Genomic DNA, 26625 nt, shown 5'->3' on the forward strand with positions numbered 1-26625 from the left:
CTCCCCACTTCTACTTTTAGCAGCCAATCTTCAGAAGTGATAATTTACATTGTGACATCACAAAAGAGAACCTACTTTTAATAACTCAGAAAATATATTTAATAACTCTCTTTTGTAAACTCAGAAAATCAAAACTTCAAAAATCAAAGACCTAACCACTTAACACAGTTTTTAGATATCCGAGGCAGGTTCAAAGAGTCCACATTAGCTCTGATAATTAGGAACCCCAACTGTACATCTATTAAGCTAAATATAGTTTATTACTTACAGAGATTAAATTCATAGAACTTCATTGAGAAACCAATAATGCATTCTTAAATATACATACTGGTTGACATAAAAACCTCTTGTTGAAGCAGTTATATGAAACCTTTTGTCTTCCATTGTAACTACATAAAGATACATCAAATCACCTGGGAAAAACAGCAAAGAAAAAGACACTCATCTCAGACACCCAAATATTTCTAATTATTGAAAACATTGTAAGCATCCACAAAGACATAAAATTTAAAATAAAAACGATCATCATTACAGTGGCTCTCTAATTTTTTCCGCTGGCAATTCCCTTGGCATTGTCATCGCTTATCCTTACCACTCCCCAGAATAGTTTAGAAAGAATAATCCAAAGAGCTGAACGGGCACACATCAATACACCAACTCTTTGCTGAGCAAGGTTGCAGACACTCCCATGATCCTCTTTGAAAACCACTACAGTACTAGATCAGTCTTTTACAACTGCTGGGACCAGATACTGATCACACAAGGTTGCAGGAGGATGGTTCTCTTGGAAATAACCATTTCATTTTTTCCTTTCAACCACAAATGTTTTGAATACATTGTATAGCCGTGTATGTGTATGGTTTACTCTCACCATTTATTGCCATGCATTAGAATCGGGCTATCTTAAGTTTTGAGACCTTGTGGCCCAAACATTTAGGCGACTCCCTTTTTCAGCTTCCTTTCAGTGGTAAAACAATGAATCAAATTGGCAGTAACAAGAAAGGATTTAAACGATAAATAAAAGCATTAATAAAAAATTTAAACCAATAAAAATGTGAGGATGATGTCACTCTCCGCTATCCATACAAAAGTTTTTAACAGCTGACTGATGTCAAGTTACATTTTGGAAAAAAAAGAAAATTCAACTACCTTACAGGGAATGGGACCCATGTCCTTTCACTTTCCGGGTGAACGTCCTAGACCACTAGACTACAAAACGAATGTCTCAATCTTTCCTTGGAGCTAGTGTGCATTGAACAGGACCATACATGGATGGTCGGACCTAACTAAGGCCAAAGCTCACAATTGCTGGCATTGCCACCTGACCATTTTTATTAGTTTAAGTTTTTTATTAATGTTTTTATTTATCATTCAAATCCTTTATTGTTACTGCAAATTTGATTCATTGTTTTGCAACTGAAAGGAAGCTGAAAAAAGGGAGTCGCCTAAATGTTTGTTTGGGTCACAAGGTCTCAAAACTTGTTAAGATAGCCCAATTTTGTGTGCTTCTATTTTTCCAAAATATAACTTTGCATCAGCCAGCTGTTACAAATCTTCGTAATAAAAGTCTACAATGATCCATTTCTAGATGTCATTAAAATACGAAATAATTTATATAATCATTACCATGTAATTTTCTAGTTCCAGGAGGTGGATTCCAGCCACTTACAGTCAATACTTTTAATGCAGGAGAAACCTTAAAAAGGGGAAAAATATGAATTAATGAATGTACAAAGTGTTCAGGAAATTCCCTACCAGAAAATTCTCAGACAACAATTCACCGCTGGGAAGATTCACTGACAACAGTATAACACGAGTGAATGAGCAAGTGAACGAATGTTTATGAATAGTGAATCACCAGGTCGTTCACTTAACCCTAGAATTATAAACAATCGTCTCACAGACCACGCAAAATACGTAAACACTTGTAACTTTTAAAGTGAAAGAGAAAGATGAACTTCTAAGTACCTTCCTAGATCGTTCAATAATTAGTATTGCGCCTGTCGCATGTCAGAGTGCACTAATGCTAATGGAGTTACAGTGAGTAGGTCGTCCCACAGATGACAGTGTTGCAATTGTAGAACGGGTGAGATTATTTGAAATTGCATAAGTTCTTGGTGAAACTTCTCTCGCTGATCAAACACAATCCTGTGGATCTCAGAAAAAAATTTGTGCCTTCTGTGATTATAAAAAACGTTGAATGACAAGGTTTTGTTGTACCCAATGTAAAGAATTCATGTGTATGGATCACCACGGTTTATTATGTGTCGATTGCTCAGAATATTGTGTTCATTTTAGAAAATTAATGATTAATAAACAACTTTTCAGTTTTAAAGTGTATTTTATTACTCCTTTTATTCTATGAAACCAAAAATCATCAATATAATATGCTCGTATGAGAGACGAATGTTTATGAATAGTGTATCTCCCATGTATGTTTATGAATCTAGGGTCAATGACTGGGTTGTTTACTCTGTCACACACTCAATCACCAGGTCACAGGCTTATGCACTAGGTCACTCATTCTGTGACTCAATCACTTAGTCAACCACTGGATTACTCACTATGGCACTCACTAGTTTGCTCACTCACCAACACTAACCCTCACCACACTAACTACTTTATAATTTACTGACTCACTCGGTCATTCCTCGCTCACTTACTGGTTCCCATTGATGAATCGTTGGGCAGCGAATTTTCCAAGCAGTAGATTACATGATGGTGAATTGTAAGGCTGTGAATTTTCCGTAAACCGTTTAAACTACACTGTGCTAAAAGCAATATATCTTCAATCATACTTCCTACATAAAATTCACCAAACATTTTTTTACTTACTTTATATTCTTTTAACTGAGGTTGAGAAGGAACAAGAGGGTGATCACGAGATCCTGGCAATGTAAAATCAGGAGGTGTGCAATCAACAGAATCGGGACGAGATTTTTTCTTCTCTGCAGTAATATATAATGTTTGTGAAATATATTGACAAATGCATGTTATTTACTCATATATTTTTCTTTTGAGTAAAGGGTTCTACTTACCAAGTATATCACCCTGTGTAATAGTATTAAGAAAAGATAAGGAACTACATTCCAATCCGTTATAGGCATCAGCTGATTCCAAGGATTTCAGGAGGTCCCTGACATGCCGCACATGTATTCTTGCTTCTCTCACTGTGTATGGTTCTACAAGAATATAAACAGAAATATATATATATATATATATATATATATATATATGAGAAATTTTCAAATTTAACAAAAGAACACCATAGCGGGATTAGAAATACAATGGAATAGAAAACAGATTGGTCATAGAGATATTACTGAAGCAGGCAGATGTTGCATTCAAGGCATCTGGATGATTTTTAGAAATAATGGAGCCGTCAACATAAAAGAGATGACAGATTACGAGAAGAATTTCTTCTGTGAGACAGGCAATGCCGCCTATAAAGAGTCTTTTATCCCTATCTGAAGTTGGGTGAGCATAGGCGGAGGTATAGACCTGAAAGGCTACTGCTACTACTGAACCACACATGCACCTCATCCATATTCCTCTGTGGAACTTCTAACGAATTGGTACATGTTGTATATGTATAATGAACCTGACGTGAAGTTTGTTTCTGTGTAATGTTTGTTGTGTGTAGTGCTTCCATCTGCCATCAATTTTTCTTGCTATGAGTAGTGAAGTGCAATGATTGAATAATTGTATTGTTGTAGCCCTGCTGCTCTCTGACCTGAAAGTCTGGAAGAAGTGGGGAAAGGGGAAATTGTCAATTCATACATGTGCATTAGATCAGTCAGCTCTGCCATGTATTCACATGAAATTATCATTTCGCTTTTTCTAATCTGATGCAATGGCTTACATTATAACAAAACAATTTTTTATTACGTCTAAATATGGAGCTCTGAAGTTAATTTTTAACTTTCGATACAATGATTTCCCAAAAAAAACTACTGTTTTCTGTGGAATGATGGGGATGACAAAGAGCATCAAATGAATATCATGGTTTGCAACTGATGATTTAGATATATATACAGTAAATGTGATAAATTTGTTATTATTGTACATAATAACCAATTACTATGCATACTTAACAATCATAATAACCACTTACTATGCATACTTAACAACCATCTTAGTAAATTTGATTAATTTATCACTTTTTACTGGCAAATATACCCAAGGGCCATTGGTACATTTGAAAAATACTAAAAAAATTATCACTTAGCAAAAATTACGCATTATAACCAAGAGTTTTTTTTTTGGTGAATTTCATATCATAAATACCTGATATTTATCACTTTTATCTGTGAAAACATGGACGATACCCTAGTGTAATTGGTGAATTTGATAAATATGAAAAAATTCCAAATGAGTTTAGTATGCGTGATGAAAATAGTTGGACCCTGATATAATAAAAAAATTTACAATTGTATCCGATATAATGATACAACACATATCGTATAGTATTTACCATGTTTATCAATGATGCAATGCTTGGGTAATATGCATAACTGCTAGTAAAAGTGATAAATTTAGAGAAATTTATTGAACTAATCAAAATGCTTCATTACGTATAATAACCAGATTTATCACATTTACCATAACATATGTATACCTACGGTCAATCACTTGAAATTTGAGAACCAACTGAATTTAGCCATTTCATTTGAATATCACAGCTGGAAGAATAAGGTTTAAACAGTATAAATTTTTCTCTGGGTGTACAGACAGTATATACAGAATCCCCCCCCCCCCAATAGAACTGACTTATGGCAAAATATTTTCTTTTTACCCCCTGAAGAATCAAGTGGGGTTCATGGGGCAGAGATACAGGGTATCTCCGCCCAGGGTATATCCCAATGTCAAAGGTAAAGCAGACTGATTTAATGTATTTGAATATATATGAATTGACATCATTTTCCTCATGCCCCCCCCCCCCGACTTTCAAGTCTATATCCGCCTATGGTGGGGGTTGCATCAGAAATGTCTAATGAGAGCAGCCTGTAATTGGAACGAGTGTTTTCAGAGATACCACTGATACGTGTGTTAAGTGTCATAGCTTGTGATATGTTCGGAAGCATGATTTTACCTTCAACTACTTTGATGATTGATCCCTCTTTCAGTCCATCAATGTTTTTTAACTCTGCAAAATTATCCATCGTTACACCATCAAGTTGCAAAGAAAAACACGTGCGATGGCAGGTTTCTTCTCTGTCCATGAGCATCTGATGAATTTCTTGAACTAATTCTGTAGAACTGACCTGCAATAGCGCAAATTTTCTATCATAACATATACACAAAAAACATGTAACAGTCATAATATTGAATCTGGTCTCACTTAGATTTTATTTATTAATTTCCATAAGATACAATAAATAACATGAGGTCACCACAAAAACATTTGTCAATAATGGCGCCACATGTACAAATTCCTTGTTCAGCACACAGAATTACATAAGAAATTACTTTTTATTTAATGCAGAAACTGTTAAAATTAGTAGTCAAATGTTATTGCACACCACCCTGTCAGATTAGTCATATGGTTAGTCAAGCCAATGTGATAACGTTGAGGGCTGACCATTTCTATGTTTCATATATGAAAAAGATAAGCTCCTAGAATGTCTCAATCATTCAGTTTGATGCTAAGAATATTATGTGCTCTGCAAACATTGAATTCTGAACATAAAAAATACCTCGGCATATTCATTCATTTTGTGTGAAATGATACAAAACCGCCCACTCAAAAAATTAGAAATAGGACCAGGGGGATATCTTATACTTAATATAAACTTATATAAAAAATAAAAAAAATTAAAATCAATTTACTTCATAGCACTATTTCAGCCAAAGCAAAATGACAGGTACAAATAATTTTGGGCCAAAACATACTAGCAACCATATAATTATTTTTTCTGTCTCTTCTCACAATACAAAATTTTTTTCCCCGATGAGTCTTCTAGTCTGTTAACTCTCTTCCTTGATGCATAGGCAACTATGAAGATATGAAGTCACCAATGAATAAGGCAAATATACAAAAAAATATAAAACTGCTACTGCATTTCGACACACATTGGGTGTCGCCTTCAGAGGGGAAAACATACTTAACCACTAATCATGCTGATCCAGGATCCTACTTGGGTTGGGTACCAAATCTAAACTCTTGTTTGCTCAGCAGAAAAAATATATCTGTTCACTTCAAACGTCGTGGTCAGAATGAAGCTGAGAGCCTACGGGTTAAGACCAATACATATTCCTGATTGGACGCTTGCGAAATGGAGCTACCCGATTGGTCTATTGAATTTTTTTCTTCGAATTCCAGTTCATAATGAATCTAAGCCATGCCGTTGTGATCGCTGATGTTGATTTATTGCTGTTAGTGACAATAAATAATCTTCGTTCTGACCACGATGTTTGAAGTGAACAGACGTATTTTAACAATGAGCAATCGAGAGAAGATTTAGTACCCAATCCAAGTGGTTTGCTCAGTCAGTGGTTAAATATGTTTTCCCTCCGAAGACGATGCCCACCATGTGTCAAAATGCATTGGGAGCTTTTTTTGTTTTTCATATATTTGCCTTATTCGTTGGTGACTTCTTAATTTAAGTTTTTAAGAATGAGGCTCCTTCCAGACGACTTCCAAAAGCACAGTACAAAATGTGCAAATTTGTACTGATATAAATAAGCCAAGGTGAACCAGACACGCCCGAAATTTTGCTCGTAATTTAAGCTTTGAACTTCTGATCTGGCGGTTTTTTTTTAATGAATTTCATAACTTGAGTTTTTTGTCATAGGACAGTCAAATTTTGGTTCATAGAAGACAGGTGCGTAATCTCATGGTGTTCTGTGAAAAATAATTAAAGTTGCTTTTGCCGCTGTGGTGGTTGAGTGGTTATAGTGACGGACTCGCGATGCGAGGATCCGGGTTCGAACCCCACAGTGGTGGTCGGCTGAAGTTGGTTTTCTGTGGTTCCCAACTTCAAGGCGCAAATGCGAGCCGATCTCCCCGTTAAAAAGTCTCGCCACAGAGAGCAACAGTCCTACAACGATAAATCATTCAATCATAACACTTCACTCATAGTTAGAAAAACTGGTGGCAGATGGCAGCACTACACATAACAAGCATTACAGAGAAACAAAAAAAAACGTAGTCAGGTTTCACTACATGTACACGCACATTCCCGCATGTACCGATTCGTTGGGGGGGGGGGGGGTCCGCGGGGGGTGTGGTGTAGCAGTAGTAGGTAGGGCCTCCAAAAAAAAAAAAAATGGCTCGGGGATCCATGATGTTCTTAAGTCAGCCACCTCGCTGGGCAATTTGCCTGTTGTGGCGTTGCGTTGTATTTGTATTTTGCTGCACTGTCCATCTTTTTTAAAGAAATCTGTTTGCATTTTACTGTTCAATACCAGCATCATTGTTTTTTTACTAATGAAGCATTTTCATTTCTAGCTCTTTGTAGAGCTTTATATGCATTGTTTATGCCTCTGCATGTTCTAAAAATACAGAAGACAATCGAATGCTATTGGGTAGTCACAAAACCTGGAATAGGCCTATGTATCCAACTGCTTTGTTATGCAAACTGTTGTACAAAATACCTAATGTACAAAATGTGCACCGTAATATTGGATGGTGAATGTTAGTTACGGTACAATGAATAGCCCAATACCAATGAAGTAGTAAATACAAAATTATTTTTCCCACTCAGTACACAAACTTATTGGTAAAAGTTATATGACTTCAATTATCAAAATCTGGCAACAGATGCAAAACCGTTAAAAAGTCTCGTCACAGAGAACAACAGGCCTACAAATGGTACAAAATATTCAATCATTACACTTCACCCACTCTACTTCTGAAATACAGATGGAAGCACTGAAAACTCAGACAACACTAGATACTCACTCCGACTGTTAGGTACACACATTCACACTTCCGGCACAACACACTCTGTGGTAAATTGCCCATGGCGATAGACCCAAGTTGTACTCTGAATGTCTTATTTGGAAATTTTAAAAACAGTAAAAAAAAAAGTAACCAGTAATGTGCAACATTTTTCCACCCATGTGGCTTTTAATTTTTTTTATTTAATAAAAAACAGTTAGATCATTTATTGTGTTCTCATGTGACGGGTTGAAAAAATTATGACTAGTACGATTTAAATAATTTAGAAATGTGCATTCAAAAATATTTTTCTTCCTATGCACCCATACATAAACAGCCAAGGTTATTTAACCCTCTTAAAACTAAGGAACAAAAATGTAAATGGAAGGCAAGTAATTTTAGAATGACTTTACCGCATATGTATTTCAACGTTCCCTTGTTGAGCTTCAAACTTCGATAGCTTGCATTTGTAGTTTTCTCGAATGATTCAAACTAAAACTCCCCAGAGTAGAATGTTTTGCATTTTTCTGCAACAAGCCCTTGGCTGACTGGAAATGTTGTGCAGTAAAAATTCCCAAAATAGTGTTTTCTACAATTTTCCTTAAAATTCTTCCAGATTGTTCTGCATTACCACTGATTGTTCTGTGACATACGTTGCAGATTTCGGCATATCCTGCTTTGGGGCTGAAATTCATTTCATTCAACACAGCACTCATTTCTAGCACATTAATTTACATTTCAAACCTGTATTTACGTTAAACTATTTTTATAGCAAGGGCCACAGTGGGACACATTTTTTGGTTTACAAAATAATTTTTCACGCAAATACTATTGAGATCCATGCTTTGAGAAAATTACATGGGTAAATATAAGTAATACAGGGATATTCATGATTTTTTTCACATAGATCAGTGTTTCTCAATCTTTCTGAATCTGGGGACCAGTAAAATATCAAACAATTAAACGGACCACCAACTTACAGCATGATGGTGTCCAACTATATTGTTGATTTTTTTGCTGACTTCTGGAAGTTTTGATGACAATCAAATATGGCATGATACAGGACATCGTCAAGATCCTAGCTTCCCATATTCTACTCAATGAAATATAATCATGAAGTCATGATGAATGCTTTTTGCAAGAAATACATCTTTGTTTCCTGTGATTTGAAGCAGATCTTTATTTCAGCGAATTTTTCAATATTTAGAATATTTGTCGTAAATGGCATTTTTGACTACATTTAGTGATATACCGTATTTGGGATCAAAATTTCCAAAATTCTCCCCGATGAGATATGGTGACACCAAGTATGAAGCTGTAATTTTTATTTGAACCCATAAGAATATCATTAATATCAATTACACCGATTGCACAACTTTACAATTGATTCAGAAGCAAATTAGCAAGTCAGCCTGTGAACCACCTTTGTCATTGCTACGGACCACAGGCTGAGAAACGCTGACATAGATTGATTCATAAATTTCAGAGAAAAATAAAAACTTCAAAAGCAGTCCACTGTGTCCCACCTTCCTTTACATACTGTGGGGTTAGCAAATTTGAAACTTTTCCCATATACTTTTAAAAATATTTCAGATCTTCCTTATTTGATTAAGGTGTTAATGGCATACCCAATTTAGATTCCAGCCCCGTTATGATTGAGATATTTCTAGTTTCGGCTCAAGGCAGGTTTGAAAGCAGCAATAAAGAGAAAATTAAGATCTTATTATTCAACGGAAAAAAAAAAAAAAATTCTTGCAACAACATCATAAAGGAGGTCCCCCATTAACTGGCATATTTGCAGGGGGCCCCAAAGCAGAATATGCCGAAGTCTGCAACATACTTTGCAGAACAATCAGTGCAATTGCAGAACAATCGGGAAGAATTTTAAGAAAAATGTAGAAAACACTATTATGGGAACTGCAGAACATTTCCAGTCAGTCGAGGGCTCATTGCAGAACAATGCAAAACATTCTGCTTTCGAGGCAGGGGGAGGATTAGCAGGCTATAGCCCAAGGGGGTAAGTACAGAGGGACGGCAAATTTAAGGAATGAGTGGCCTAAAAAACAAAGAATGGGAGAAGGGAGGCAAAATTTCTATAATACTAAATAAATCTGCCTCTGCCGAGACAATAAGGAACTAGGTCAGTGAGCGATTGAAAGAGTGACAGAGTTTGCAAGCATGTGAATGACCAAAAGAGTGACTTAGAGACACGGGTGTACTTGCAGGAGTGGGCAAACAGGTTATAGCATAGGGTGGCAAATTCAAGGAAAGAGTAGTCAAGAAAATTAGACTAGAATGAGAGAAGAATGATGAAATTTGTACAGCCCACAGGCAGCACAACTATAAATGCCCCTCTGCCCCTATTAATAATAATGAAAACAGGGTTACAATAAGAAACATTGCAAAAGATCCATCGATTATACATAAACAGTTATCTCAACAAAATTTATGAATTTTCGAGCATCGGTATAGGACATACTGATAACAGAAAATGATCTTATTGCTATAAATTAATAACTTGAATATGAAAAAAATTCACCTGAATTTCAAATGACTCCAATCCAGGAGCGATAATTTGTACAGCAAATCCAGTGTCGTGTATAAAAACTAATTCCTGCTCTTTCAAAGAGTCACTTTTTTTCTCCTCAATGGCAAGTTCATCTTTATCACATTTAATAGAAACAGTATTCGTAGTATTAACGGGAGTTGGCGGATCACAGTCATCGATATCGTCTTCAATGAAGCCATTGAGTTTTCTAAGACAAGTATCTGTTGAGCTCAACTCTGCAGATATTTGATTGTTATTGTTATTATTTGTTGTGGTAGTAACACCACCACCACCGCCACCTTTTAGTGTAGCTTCTGTCATGTTAGAGTTAGCATCGATAGGATCACAAATGTCACTTGATCCATTACTACTGTGTCCATTCATTGATGAAGTGGCGAGCGGGATCGATGGCTCTTTCACCATTTTTCAATCTCCTACAAATAGACAGAAAAAGGTACAAATTAAAATTAATCTTACAGATACCTGTGAAATCAATGAAGGAAAAATGAAATCAGTCAAAGCATTTTTAGTTCCAAGTCTGAAATGCAAACTTATTGGGGGCATTAAATAGTTCCATATAACAGTCTTTGTTCTCATTTTAACTTATAGATTATTTTAAAGCTCTGGAGATCTTGCTTTAAAAAAAAATCCCATTAGCATACTATATACAAACTACTAAAAATCCAATTTATAGTGTACAATATATTGGTGTACACCGTCACCTACGAACAAATCACGCTACGTTTAAAATAGAATTGAAATTTGTATATGATAAAAAAAAAATCTAAACAGTGATATATGGAACTAACATTCGTTAATTTGATCAATTTAAATATTCTGGAGAAAAATCTTTATAAAATATCACTGCGATATCATAAACTTTGAGAAAAGAAACTCCATCTTGAATGAACAAAAGCGTTCATTAGGAGCTATGAAAAATTTCTGTATGTTGTAGCACGATATCGAAAAAGCATGGAGAGAGGGAAAAAATTAGTTGTGAAAATTTTTTTTTTAGTTAATTACTTTTGAAAAGATACATATCTTGTTTCCTAACTGACAATTATTCCCAAAGATAGTGTATTGCCTACTTCTACAAAAAGCCTGTAGTAAATTCCATTCCAGGGATAAAAATCTGTCTATACAGTTAAGACTTTCTTAAAGACTTTACTTTCTCCATGGGAAAGTTCATAGAAGAGAGACTATACACCTCTTATAGAAATGTCCTCTCCACTTGTTGATACAAGATTCATTGAAAGACTGGTTATTTCTGGAGAGGAAGATAACAAGGATGAAAATTCATTACTGCCCCCATGGGGGCTCATTCACGAGCTATTAGTTGATTGCTGCCGCTGTACATGTACGGTGCCTTTCAACATATGTATTATATACGCTCCAAGGTTGAAATATTGTATCTGCTTCCATAGAGCTTAGATGGTAGAGCACTCGTCCGGCAAGCGAGAGACCGGGGTTCGAGTCCTCGTGGGGGTAGTGATCTTGTAATCTTCATCTCCACAAATAACCAGTCTTTCCATGAACCTTGTATACACCTTTTTCTCTAAAATCTCCTAATCTTCCGAGAAAAACTGAATTGATTCTACCAACCAGACTCTTCACTCAAAACAAATCTTTATCACATTTATTTAAATATTGATTAATGTGTAAATAATTAAAACATGAATCTTACTATCTCTTATTTACTTTACACCACAAAAGTTTAAAAAAAAATATTCAAAATTGTTTGAAATCGAGATCCCCTTCCGAAAAGGAACATCTACTTGTAAAACGAGCACAACCTCTGCTCATCGCCATCGTATGGGTGATTTACTAACTTAAAGGGAGGACAACAACACACACATGCGGAAAAGTCCGATTCAGAAATCATAAAATCAAGAGATAATCGACCAGAATGATGAGGAAATGAAAAAGATCAGACAGTTGACGTATGCCAAATCAACCTGATACCCGGAAAAATTTGTTCTTAGATGAATATTGAAGTAAATCTGAGGCTAATGGGAACATTAATCAAATGTTTCATAAATATTCAAGCAATCATGAGAAAATAACAGACTCCGCCAAACATCTAAAGGCTGAAACACACTACACTGACGTGATGCAATAATCACAAGTCAGAAGCGTTGTGACTTCTGTGACGTGGAAATCTTTACGTCACAGAATTTTCACGAATCTGAATTCACAACGTCTCCGATATGACGTGAAATCAAGTCACGTCAGTGTAGTGTGTTTCGTCCTTCAGTCACTTAAGATTATGTAAGCGATTTCCCTGAGAATACTGTACAAGAACTATTTGTGCACTAAAATACCAACATGCTAGTTTGAGATTAATCAATTAGTAGCAAATCGCGCTTATTATCACAATTCATCAGTGTGTTGCATATGTTACTGCCAAAGTCCGAAGTTGGCCATTTCGCGAACTGGCCGGTCCAGTTTATCCGGCCGATGTCCGAAATTCGGGCTTTGGCCGGCCTTTATACGTCGAAACCTATATATGGATAGCTAAGATATCGAGATTCAGATGCCTTTGATCGTTAAGGCTGCCATAACAAAACCATAATAATTATGGTTAGCAATGGCTAATTATGAATGCCCATAATTATCCCAAAAAGATACGCAAACGGGGCGATGACCCCGAATCATAGGGATCGATATGCAGGGGCCGGTGAAAGACGGAATTTCGGACACTGACTGGGTCAACTGGGCTGGCCAGTTCACAAATTGGCCAACTTCGGGCTTTTGCAATAACACATACGCATCATTTTTCCCTTAAAAATTTTTGAATAAAAATTCCCTTCAGAAAATTTTTAAAGTTTAATTTTTGATTTCCCTCCCCCGTTATAAAAATCGTCGCCTAACTACTATCAGAATAAGTGTTATTTTAATCCACTGTACTAGGAAAACAATCCCGAGATTCCCCCCCCCCCTCCCCAACAAATAACAAATTTATGGGCATAACAAAATCAGGGACTAGAGCACAGTCAACCTCCCACTTGGATAGGGCCATACAACTTCATGTTTCAGAGCAGTCTTCCAGACTCATTCCCCACCCCCCTCCCACTTCTCAAGAAAAATTCCCACCGCCCCTACCCCGGCTAAGAAAAAACAAAAACATACAAATATAAACATTGTAGAAACACATGGTGCATTTGTTGTTTCAAACCCCCCCCCCTCCCCCCAAGGGCCGTTCTATCACCTCCCGCGGGGATGTCATCTGCTTCGGGAAATATTATTTTAGAGTGCGTAGAGTATTTACAAGCACGATCCGAAAAGCATCGCAATCTCCGACTGAAATTTCTTCACGTGGAAGTCATAAGCGGATATAGGATCCTCGAATGGGAGGGGATCCGTTCTATCACCGAGGGAGTGTATAGTGAACGGGGGGGGGGTGCGAATATCCATCTTCCACCCCTCCACCTATGCCAATAATACAAATGTTTTACTGAAGTATCCGCCTATGGTAGTAGGAACAATTGGGAAATACAGGCGAACAACCCGATATAGCGAATCACGAACCTCCGATTGTAACGAAATTTCGGTCCCGTCTTACAGAAAGTTCTCATTAGATCGGATGTTATAACGGACCACATTTTCGGAGCCTTGAAGTTCGCTGAAGCGGGGTACAAATGTATCCCAATGCTCGTTACAAGTCAAAGTGGGTTTACTAAAGCAGGATTCGACTGCACATATGTAAACAATGTTCATGACCTTCATCTACCCAATGTACAATGACCCCTGTACAATGACCAGAATAGGAATATATGAAAGTCCTTTTCCCAAGTTCCTTTACATATTTCAGAAAAGTAAAGTACATACTGTTTAAACCCCGTTATAACAAACTTCAAAGGCGAGAGGGGGAGGGGGCTGAAAATTTTCTTCGCTAAATCCAGCGGTTCGTCATATCCGATCATCCTACGGAAGTGTTTCCCAAAGCGAGCAGTTGCAAATGAAAAACATCAAGGCATACTTAGGCACCGTCTATATTATTCAGGCACAGGGGAAAAAAATGTTCCGATGCAAACACCTTTACACGATTTATGCAATTTTTCTATATCTCCACTCATTCTTTCAATGACATTCACGGCGTTAGAAAACCCTGTCTCCAACATAATTCACCTCACCAAAGGGCCACATTGGAGGTCAAAGTACATTTACATAAAAAAGAGAAATGAATGACAATTCAATTATGCGTCGGTAATGATTATTAAAAAAATTTCATAATTTTCGTGACAGGTGACCATCATTCCGGCACAATTATTATTCCTCTTCCGCCGGCTGAACGGAAGCACGGCCCAAGAACACGAACTTCAACCCTCCGCGAGGTCAAAACCAAAACCAGTCTATTATGAAATTACTCTAAAGATGATGCCGCACGAACCTTTCTCTTATTCAACGCACCTGCATCTGATCAAACACACACCTGCTTACAAGGCTTTGTCAATATTCTTCTTATAACGAGGAGCCTGTCAAAAGTGAACGCGTGGGAAATTATTTTAATTTACTGCCGTACATACTTCGTGTATAAGCCTCAATTCGTGTATAATTTCATTCAAAAATCGGTTCCAATATTTTGGGGGGGGGGGAGAAGTAATACACGAGTTTTCGAGGGGAAAACATCAAAACCTGAATTTTTTGAACCCCCCCCCCCCCACGTTTATAGCTGAAGTGCACTGACTTCGGTCCATAGGCCATCTGCATGACATCATGGGGCCTTTCCAGCCGTGCAATCCGCAACCTACTAAATAACACACATTCCTCATCCATTCTATATTCCTCTCCGGAACTTCAAACGAATTGGTACGTGGTGGAATGTGCGTGAAGTTTCTCCCCACATCCTGAAGCAGGGCCCCTAGGATGGGATTTTTTATGGGGCTCCCCGACCAGACTTCCACGGGGGCCCTCTTTATGATGGATTTATAAAGTGAAAAAACAAAAATGATTAAAATCCTCCAGGGCCCAAGGGCTGGAGCCTTGTCGGCCCACCCCTTGTGACTAACAGCGAAGTGTAATGATTTAAGATATGCATCGCTGTATACGCCTTCTCTCAGTAGCAAGACTTTAATTGGGATATCGACTCGCATTCGCACTTCAAAATTGGAAACGAGCACTGAGGCTCCTCTTAGAAATTGAATTGATGGTAATTACTGCAAAACTTACTGTCAACTAAGACAGACTCCTCATACACCAAGAGGACCTATAGCAGTCAGTGCCGTCTTAACGCACGGTCCGGGGGTCTCAAAAGAGCGGCCTCAAAAAAACCAGAAGTAGTTGAATTTTTCGAGAATTTGCCAGGTAGGGCCTCGGAAAAAATCACTTGGCCCGGGAGCCCATGATGTTCTTAAGACGGCCCTGATGGCAGTGCCAGAACGAAGCTGTGGGAGTGCGTGTGTTGATAGCTGATCAAATACATTGGAGTTCACTGAGAAAATTCAGTAAAAGTGTCCATTAGTGGTGTCCGCTAACAAGAAGAATCGGTTATGGGAGGTTCCACTGTATGTATATACAGTAAAACCTCTTTCGCGGACACCGGCGGGACAAAAAAATTCGACCGTAAAAGGGGGGAGGGGGGTGACCGTTGATAAGGGGTTTGAAATGCATACTTTTATTATACAAAGGGAAATTATTATTTGGCCGTAAAGGAGGAGTGACCGCATCTGAGGGGTTTTTTTTACCGTACTTTCAATATTAGAAATTCATATTTTTCTAAAATTTGCCTATTTTCGCAACTGGGTTCTAAATTTTTTTTCAGTTATTGGGGGGAATCCCCAAATTGGAAGGGAGGGTCGGCTCATACACGAATAGGCAAATAGACGAGTTTATACGGTATACGTATATAGTTAAACTCGGTTATAACGACATCGAATATTCCATAGAAATTTAGCGTTATAACCGAATATCGTTCAACCGAGTTTGAGGAAACGACTTAAAAGCGGAAGCAAAAACGATGAATAATGTGTCGTTATATCCGAGGTCGTTGCGTTGTTATGGACGTCACGAGCAAAGGTTCATCGGGGGACACACACACACACAGAGGGCTCGTGCTTCCTCCTCCAAAGCCGTATCGAAAAAAAATCTTGCAATATCGAAGGAAAATACTTTCAATACGCTATTTTAATCTATTTCTGTTGATTTTTTTTGAAGGTTAGCAACTTAAAATTTCTTAAACCCCCCCCCCCCCGAAAAACTTTTCATGCTCCCTTCTAAACGTCGATCCTGCGAACGAACCCTTGTCCCCGCCCCGATTTCAACGGCGGCAACCCTGCTTATTAAAACCAGAAACCCGTTACAGCACCAGAATTCGGCGAGATAACGTGGTTCAAATCTCAAATCGGAGTTCGACGTCGTATGTAAAATCGGCTACACTTTTCCCATTGAGTACTCCCCATTGATTGGGCTCCACAAAGATCAGTTAAGAGGTATCTTTAAACCTTCTCAAATTTACCATTCGAATTACGTGTGCCGATTTAAACTTCAATCAATTAGAGTGAATCACTGGGCACGGGGGAATAGAGTGTATCATCGATACAAACGCTTACAAGATTCGTCCAAGCACATCATTTATCAATCCAATCACTTTCAGACGCATTACATGTAGAAACTCTTATTTTTGTTTCCAGAAGTTTTGAGATAGACGAAAGAGGGGGGGGGAAACCACGCACCCCTAAACCATCAAGAGACGAGGTAGAGAAAGAGAGCTATATCGATTGTGACGACACTAGATCTAGACAAAGTGGAGCTGGGAACTGCAAAATCGATATCATGCTCTTCGCAGGATATAATACAAGGTTTTTGCAGAGCGAGAGAGAGGGGGAGGACGGAAGAACGATTTTCCGGAAAGGAAGAGAGGATATATATAAATGGTTACAGCACATACAGACCACGTGGGTAGACACACACACACTACTGTACTGTAAAGTGGTCACAGCAATAATGAGAAATTGGCGAAAGTAAATTTCCGAGCAGCTTCCATGCGATACACGTCGCATAGTGTAGACCGGGTCTCATCGCCGAATACACTCCAATATGATCGAGATCGAATAATTCTATTTCCTGTCGGAAAGGGTTGCTGCCCTTTTCGTTTCGATGGCTTTCCACGAGAATAGAGTCGGCGTCAGCATTGGATGGAGGTTTTGCGCATCGGGGGAGGGGGTTCCACCATCAAAAACCACCGTCCCGCCAGCTGGACACGATCAAACTGCACAAGAGGGTGAAACAATCGAAGCAGCAGAGAACCTAAAACCGTGGATGCTGCAATGACGATCGAAGGGAAAACAAAATTGTGGATAAGCACTAAGCTATAAAAAGACGCACCACACCCCGTCATATTATTCCGAGTGATATTGGTCATCAAATTGGATGCACGAACAGTTGTTAGAATTACGGATGTGATAGGTTGATTAATGGCTTTCTTTTACATTTCGGTCATCGACCGAAAGATAGATTACTTCAGGCCGCAAGAGTGGTGTGTACAGCGCGGCCTTCATATTTTTCAAAAGTTTCTGAATAGGCATTGTTTTAGATACGATTTTCGCTTTCTCCTCCGCCGCTAGGTAGCCGAGTATTATTAACACAAACCAATGGTTTTACATATCTATCCCAGTAAGAGGCAAGAAAACAAGACCGAGAATCGGCTACGAAACTGTTGAAAAAAAGGTCTAATTCATAGTTTCTTTAACTTTTTTCCCATCGCCCCACAACTCAAGCCAACCCACAGAATCCTATTCTAAACCCATAGCTTCTACCGCACCCCTGGACCCATAAGCGGATACAGGCTCCTCGAACAGGGAGGGTTTGTGTAGTGAAAGGGGGTGGTAGTGTCCGCCTATGCCAAAAATATAATTTTTTACCGGGGGCGATCACCCCCTCTACCTGGGTTATTCTATCGCTCTCCTAGGGGAGGTATTGCCCCTTGTGGGAAACGCTGGCCTAGTTTGTCCTCATACTCCCAACATTTAAAGCTTATTATTCAACTATAAATGCGTAGAAAGCTTGTCTACTCTAAGAAATATGCAAATCTGCATAAGACGAGTCTATCGTATAACTTGGAAACTCGTAGGAAGCTTACGTACCAACTGGAGGATCAACTACAAAGAAGACTGACTGATAGTACAAGACCAGTATAATGTCATGGAAATCGACCGATTTAAATTGAGGATGAAATCGATTATGAATTTTATCTGATTTTTATTATTGATTTCAATATGTGATTTAGGACTTTATATTCGAATTAAGATATAATATGGAATATATAGGATTATATGCTTGATTTCCGATTGTATACGTAGATTTGTGATCTCGCAATTGATTTTATACTTAGATTATGATTTTATAGTTATGATTGTAATGTATATTTTGTAATGTATGCTTTTTTATGAATAAATTGCCAGAGGTATCCAGTCCGTGTGGACAATGAGCCGATATTGCCATAGGGCGATGTGGCCTGGGTATCTTTCGGTTTGACGGAGGAAAGTGGAAAGCGAGCGTACCAACTGGAGACAAGTGGACCTTTAGAAATGCGTAGAGAACACCCCCCCCCCCCCCCAACGACGGCAGAGCTGGAACGGGACGATTCTCATCTTTTGTTTTTTCACGCCATAAATTCACTATAGAGGGTCTCTGCTACAGGTTGTAGGGGAGCTTATGTAGACAGGCATGCACCAAAATGTGTGTAGGATTCTTGCATATCTCTAGAAACGAATAAGACAGGACTTGACTAATCTGAAAAAAATTTAGGAGCATGTCAAATTTCTCAGGAGCCGCCACCCCCACCCCCATAAAAATGGTCCGAATTTTCCTGGACTTGGTTGACTCTTTCCCGTGCTTGTCGACGCGCATACGTATGGTGATCACCGAGTATAGTAATCACAAAGAATATTAAGCAACAATGGCAATTTTTTAGAAGCCCTGGAGATCTGACGCCTGGGATCAATCAATGGATCATAAACCTGCTTACGAGAATCACACGACCCCTAGATATGAGTATTAATTTTTTTCATAGTTGCAAAGGATAATCCATTGCCTCGTTTGGAATGAAACCGCGGCAGTCTTCAAAGACTGCTTCAGTACTTTATGGCATCACGGAAGAAATTCGAGTCACTGATTCTACAAAATTCTTACATACTGAATCTTTATTTTAAAAATCCATTTAAATGGCAAAATGCATATCGAGATCTTTGTTAAACTTCGCTTTTTCCCGGCATGCCGGGAACGAACAACACCCCGACATACAAAAAGCTGATGCCCCTCGAGCTTTAAGGCATGCCGGCGAATACGGTATGAATCAATTTCCGAATATGTCCAGCTTGCCAAATTTTTTTCCCTTTGCTTTTAGCCCCCCTCCCCCACTTCTAAAAAGGTTTGCCCATCACTGGACCAGTGCGTTAACCGTTCGGCCATAACGCGTCACCAGGCGGGTCTAGGACATGCCAGCCGAGACAGAAATGCCATTATTCTTTAAACACTGAACCGTGTTTTTAATTAACCTTGTGTTGGGCGAAACCGCATAACTGACTAACTCCAGTTCAGCCGTTACTGACAACGGCGGGAAAAAAGTGAAACCCGGAGGCTTTAAAAGAGGTAATTTAAACGGGTTATGAGAACGCATCTCGTTCTCAGCCCGACATGATTGGAGACATGAAAATAAATGACGCGACGAATTCTTCCAAGCTATTAACAAAGATTTATTCGACACGGCTTTCTAGCCACGAGACGGAAGAAAAAGTGTCCAATGGATGTCGTGATCGAATTGATGATTCCGATCGAAAGCGCTCAATTTGATCGTCTTCGAAACATCACATTACGTAATTCTCCGACTATTTTGCCATCTCAACTCCTCACAATAGATATCATTACTGGGTAATCATTCGATATTGGCCTTCGGATTTGGCGATTTGGTAATTTTTTCCTCCTTCACAAGATAGAAGAATGTGCAGATTTCTAAATCGCTGTTCTTGATGGTGGCCATTGAGGAAAAACACATAAGATAAGATGCTATCTTTGAACTCGTTTATCTTTCAACTGAGATGAATGGGAAAGAACACGCAGTTCATTTCACGATAAATCACTAGGGAATGGCAAATATCAAATGAAAAAACTCACACTTAAAAATCCAGTAGTGTGTACGTCCTTGGATTCGAAAAAGTTTTATCCGAATCATTAATTTGTTTACGAGCTCGAAGAGGTGACAAAATAGTCACTAAAAACACGGCCGTACCGTTGGGGGGGGGGGGGGGGGTGGGGGAACGCATGGGCCTCTGGGAAAATATCCGTCCGGGACACACGGACGTTAATTTTTCCCTCATCTAATTAGCTCCCAACGTACTCACTGTACTTGAACAATAGGCTAGTTTGAGTACATGGACTTCATTTTATTGACATAAGGGTTACGCGAAGCTTAAAAAAGAATTCCTGCTTTGAAACTACTGCCAACATTTTTCAGAAACTCCATTTTGTCAAATACATCACAAGCTTCCTTAGGGCAATTTCGGAAGGGGGGCGGGGGAAAAGACAATCCCTGCCGGAAAATTGCCATAATATTGAGATATGGCGCGATTTAAGCCAGCTATTGCACATCACGGTACTGAAAATGCTGCCACATATTGTACAGCCTATTTCCCTCTTTCGAGTACCGATTAGCAATACCTTTTTACTTCCCAATCTCTCATATTTATTTGCACGACGGCCCCCCCCCCCCGTCCTTTCCCAGGAAACCCTTCCTTCACGAGGCGTCGAGCTCACCCCCCGACACATTGAGCAGATTAGCGTACAGAGATAAAACTCGACAATATATATATTTTTTCTGCTCAAACGACTGCACATATAGTCAACGTTTATGTATTTACTCCCATGGAAAAGGTGCTTATGATAATAAATTCCCCTTCGGAGGAGCAGCTTCCGGCGATGCTTGAACCTCCCACTCTACACAACACCACATCACAGGAGGCACAGAAAGAGCAAACGAGCAGCATCATGGATTCGACGTTTAACTGAGGACGACTCTCTTCTCCTTGGCGTCTCTCCAGAATCGTTGGAGAAATAACAGTGAAGAACAAACCTGGAGAAGAGCAAGATATTATGGGGGGGGGGGGGGAAGACGCTTCAAAGACTTGACCTTTAAGAAGACATACGGAACACACCTAGCATTCCGACGGAAAATAAGCTCGGTGTGTCCGACCGTGTGAAAATTCGGACCTCACCTCTCTAGCAGCCCACAAAGCACAGTAATTCTACGGGGTAATAATGCAGACTCGCTAGGAAGGATTTTTTCCAAATTCAACATCTAAAGGGGGTGATAAGGGGTTTTCAGATTACGAAATCCAAGCAAGCAAAGCCGCGGGCAACAATGACCCTCCCACGTCCTGGAACAGAGCCCCTTGGCCCTTGGGATGAGATCTTTGAAGCCTCCCCCCCCCCCCCGCGAGCCAGACTTTTCATGGGCCGTTCTATAGTTAATTTATACCGCGTAAAAAAAAATGATGGCTATTGTCTAGGGCAGGCCCCACCTTTGTGGGGCGGGTGCATGCTATAGTAACACATAAAATTCAACCCAAACATTGCATAATTTAATGTTTATGAAAATTTGCGTTACATAAAGCTACCATATTTCAACATGAGCACCCTTTCACCCGTTTAGATGTAGCCCGTGCTAAAAAAGAGCGCTCATATTGAAATGTGATGTAACGCAAATTGCCGCAAACATTAATTATGCACGTTTTGTTTGCGTTTCATTTTACGTGTTATCTGGAGTAACAGCGCCACCTGTTAGTGAAATTTGAACGGTTTTTTTTTAATTTATCAAAAAAAAACACTCTAGGCCATAAGTATTTTAGTACAAACCGCACCTTTTAATGTCAATTATTTGATTTATTTTTAAAATGTCCAGGACTCTCGTTCACCTTGTATTACCTTCACTCAGAAAAAAAAGATGTCAGAACTACTACTAATATCCAGAATATGCTTCGATGTCCTAACGGTATTCGAGAAACCGGCATTTTATAATATACATAACTGATGGGCCATTTTAAAAAGGGGGCATTCCAATAGGAGCTAGCTCTAAGGCTGTGTCTCATAAAGTGGGTAATATCGTCCCCCCCCCGAGAAGGGGCGCGATGGGAAGGTCAATGGGGCGGGGCGGTAGAAGCTATGGATTTGGTATAGGATCCTACAGTTATCTTGAGTTGGGGGCGATGAGAAGGAAAATTTTTCGAACAAAGAAGCGATGAAACAAAAAGTTAGGTAAACTGCCGGCAGAAGTCTTAACCTTTTTGCAGTCGCGAGCACTGTCTGTACCCATCATCAAAAGAAGAGCACTCTTATACAATTTTAACATACGAATGCATGAAATGACGATTTCAATCCTTGAATGCAATTCCTCCAAGGTGTTAAATTGGAACGTTGATCAAGTGCTCGCGAGCACAAAATCGGATACAAGCATCGAGTACTTCAGGGAACACCGTGTTGAAGATGCCTATTCTAAGGCAGTAGTTTTCAATCTTACACACAAACGCAGTGACCAATGAAGTAAAGATTTCGCACGTCGAGTTGCTATATCCAATGGTTACATGTGAAATGGACAAAAAAACTATGGAGGAAAACTATAGATGTTGGTCAGTCAAGACATGTTATTTTATGTGTAAAACATCAACTGGAGCCCCCTTAGGAACCTGCTGCAGTACCATCTTTTGCGACCAGACTAAGTAATATGATTAAAAGCACATAGCCTACATGGTAGAAATTTGGGAAATGCAAATGAAATGATTTCACAAAACCTATGTAATGCCGCGGAAGTCATAAGGAGCGATGCAATCGGTGACATACCCTCCGCCCAAGAGTACACGTTATTTCTCTTCACTGATGGGCCAAATATAAGGTTTGATGGGCTTTATGGGACCACCATTCAGCATGTCAAAAAGAAAGGCTACGAGAAACGTATGCACTGAGTGCTGCTTCGATTCGAGCGGAACGTGGACGAGAATGAATTAACTCGCCACCAACGGAGAGCGAGTGGTGTACCAATAAATATCCAAAGCATAATTAACAAGGCAGAGAATTCCCCCACACTCTCCACAACCATTCTTTCTCTCTCTATCCTTGATTTCTCTTGTACATAGAAGAATTTCGTCGAGTGAAATAAATTACTAGGCCGTAGTGTGTGTGTGACGCACGTACAAAGACGCGAACCGTCCGAAGACAAGCATCAAGACATTCATCACAATTCCGAGCCGCTTTAGCAGGAAACCGGTTATTGGGATCTCTGGGCTATCTAGAACGCGCGCGTGTAAAAACAAGGGCCCACCGATGGGGTCCCGTCATTATGTTGTTTATCACCCAGATCGGTTCCGACCTAATCAAAGCCACCAAGAAAACCCAATTTCTCAAAGGCTTTAGCTTAATCCACCCTCTCCCTTCCCTCCAGAGAATCACAGACTTTTACGACATCCATCAACGGATTCATCGTATTTTCGTTCCAGAAAGTTCTCCAACGGACAATATACTCAGGATGGCATAAGTCGTGCCTAGCAAGTGGGAAAACAAAAATTGTACAGCATTAAATCAGGGTTTCACAAGTCGAGGAGAAAAAAATCTAGGCACCAAACGAATATTTTAGGAGCCAAACGCATTTCTTTTTGACCGAGCTAGTACGTGGAAAAACTAAGGGACCAATAACAATTTTTCAGTGGCGACCTGGCACTCGTCAAGCCCTGCACTAAATGCTCAAGGAGTGGTCATGCATTTTCCTTGCAACCGCTTATTGTGGTCCATTATCGTACTCCATATGGGTAGGTATCACCGACATTGAGAAAATTTTTTTGGGGGGGGGGGGGAGGAGCTGAAAGTTGCGTCATCCCATATATACGGGATTCAAGAGCGTACACAGAAGTTGGAAAGGTGCATTATATACTCATTAATTATTGGAAGAGCTCAGCCCGCCCCCAAAGAATTTATTGGGGATGACTTAAGCCCCCGGTTTCGGCACCTATGATATAGGTGAATTCAACACGACATACCATACCAAAATGAATAAGCATGCTGTGTGTAAAGCCCTTAAAAAGTTCGGTTCCCCGTGCCAAAAAAAAATCGCTCTGTAGATTTAAAAGCTTGAGATTAAGTTGGCAGGAATATCCTTTTAAAAATAAAGAGCGGAGTCCTCGTTTTCTCTTATATTCCAACAGGAAAAAACCTCTCAGAGAGGTAGGTTTCGGATCGAACAAAGAAAAATGACAAAATACTATTATTACAGCCTTTCCACAGCCTCTGCGAAGCGAGGGTGTGGCCCCGATAATACGAACGTCTTGGAGACAACGAGAGGAAACAGCGCACAGCACATCTGCTTGGCACCAAGTTCCCTTTTTCACTCTCTTGGAGGACAAAAATTCTGAAAATAATATCTCCGAGAGAAATAATACTGAGTAGGTATCCTCCTAGACAGCACAATCCTGCTCTAGGTCAGCTGTGAAATCCAATTTCCAAATTATCGATCCGGTATCGAAGGTGAGAGAGCTGAGAGGCACCACTGTGTGCCAATGCAGATACAATAGGATTTAAAAACAGCAGTAGATCACTTTCAAATGCAATTTTGTAGATCAGGTAACCCGAAGCGGGAGACACTGCCCTGTAGGAACCTGGGGAGGGGGGGGGGTGAACTATAGATGGAGTTGGTGTCGACAATATGGGCTTGCTTCAAGGAAGCACTTTCTCAAGGTGGGAATTTTTGCTGGGAATGTTTGGTCGGCCATATAAGTTGAAGAGGCCGTGTTTGGAAACCCCTTGCGTGCCCAAAACCCTAGAAACACTATCAAGCGGATACGGAAAAACTTCTATGAAGCATGGAAGGTTCCTCTCAAATAGGGTTATACCAGTATTTCCTGAAGGGGGGGGGGGAGATGGGAAGGCCTAGGAGACGGTAGACGTTTTGGATTTAGCAGGATCTTATAGGTTAGCTTGAATTGGGGGCGACGAGAAGAAAAATTCTTTAAACCAGCCTTACCTAAAAGAAAACCCAGGTTCGTCCAAACAGCACCAAACACCCCGGTGGTTCCTCCGACCAAGCTCGAGGTACCTACCCATCTGCTGATTACCTTGAGCAAGACACTTGAATCAGTTTTTCCAATCCGGGTGCTAGCGAGAAGTCTTTCTCTCAGAAACGATTAAAGAGGCCACACTCAAGTCCAGCCTGACCCAATACGTCCCAAAGTTAGTCATGGGCGAGTAGTATGGTCGCCGTCAAATGTTGAAGGCTGGTCCAATAGAACGACCAGGAACTACCCGCCCCTGTCCCCAAGTAAAAAAAAAGGAGCAGCCTTCCTTCCCGATCCTCCAATCTGTTTGACCACACATTGGTCGAAGAACGCCAAGTCAAAAAACACGTAGTACTCTGCAAGCAAGTATTCGCCAAGGAACATCATTCCAGTGCGTAGTCAGCCGATGCCGCTTCAGTGCGAGGCAAATATTTGTGAATAACTATTGGACCAGGCTGGATACGACTGTGGCCCTAGTTTCGTTGATTTAAGTAGCCAAGAACCTACTGCCCTCGTGAAAGAATCGCCCTTAGGCACCACAAAACTGCAGACCTATGCCATGAATGTAGAACGAATAGCAGCAGCAGACACGCAAATAACTTTACTGACCAACCATCTTCACGGTGACAACTAGGATTGTGTTATATTTATAGAATCTGCTAACCAGTTCTTTGTGCATGTTCGTCTTAAAGTGCAGCCATCCTTCTTGTGAATCGGAAGTGAGAAACTGGAATGTTCCTCGCTGTGTGTGAACCAACAAGGCCCGAAATGAAAGCCAGAACTCTGCCGCCGCACTTATGCCGTCGCCGAGATCCCTTCCAGGCCAGCTTCGTGACCGGAATACGGGTAGGGGTAGTTACAAATTATTCTTACCATTAAGCACATACAAGGTTTTTAGTGCATGAACTGGACTCGAAGAGCCTCCCGAAAACGTTTATCCTGCGGAATTCATTAGGACTTTTCTGATGGGTGGTACATTGTTTTGAAGATGATGCATCTTGATTAATATGCTAGTAATGGGGGAGGGGGGCTGAAACTTCACTCGTCTCGACTCCATTGCTGGTAAGTCTGGTATGACATTTTAACGCACACGTGCTCAACCAATGGTCCGCGGGCCAGATGTGGCCCCTGAAGCTAAATCTAACATTATCAGCTTTCGTGAATAA

The 26625-nt window shown here is 39.8% G+C and overlaps 1 protein-coding gene across 3 annotated transcripts in view; it reads right to left on the bottom strand.

Moving 5' to 3' along the window:
* clu (clustered mitochondria protein homolog) overlaps positions 1 to 26625 on the bottom strand; it is a 79654-nt gene that overhangs the window by 32778 nt on the left and 20251 nt on the right. For all 3 annotated transcript variants that reach the window (XM_089240285.1, XM_089240286.1, XM_089240287.1), the window contains exons 2-7: positions 10422 to 10864; positions 5093 to 5264; positions 3039 to 3182; positions 2836 to 2948; positions 1627 to 1696; positions 329 to 413 (exon numbers count right to left, since the gene is read on the bottom strand). In XM_089240285.1, the coding sequence (XP_089096411.1) occupies positions 329 to 413; positions 1627 to 1696; positions 2836 to 2948; positions 3039 to 3182; positions 5093 to 5264; positions 10422 to 10853 (1016 nt within the window). In that variant the 5' untranslated portion in view covers positions 10854 to 10864. The remainder of the gene's footprint in view (positions 1 to 328; positions 414 to 1626; positions 1697 to 2835; positions 2949 to 3038; positions 3183 to 5092; positions 5265 to 10421; positions 10865 to 26625) is intronic.

Source organism: Pholcus phalangioides, unplaced genomic scaffold (genome assembly GCF_987345545.1).
Source record: "Pholcus phalangioides strain wild (caught in Gottingen) unplaced genomic scaffold, Ppha-v1.0 ptg000012l_1, whole genome shotgun sequence".
NCBI classification, from domain to species: Eukaryota; Metazoa; Arthropoda; class Arachnida; order Araneae; family Pholcidae; genus Pholcus; species Pholcus phalangioides.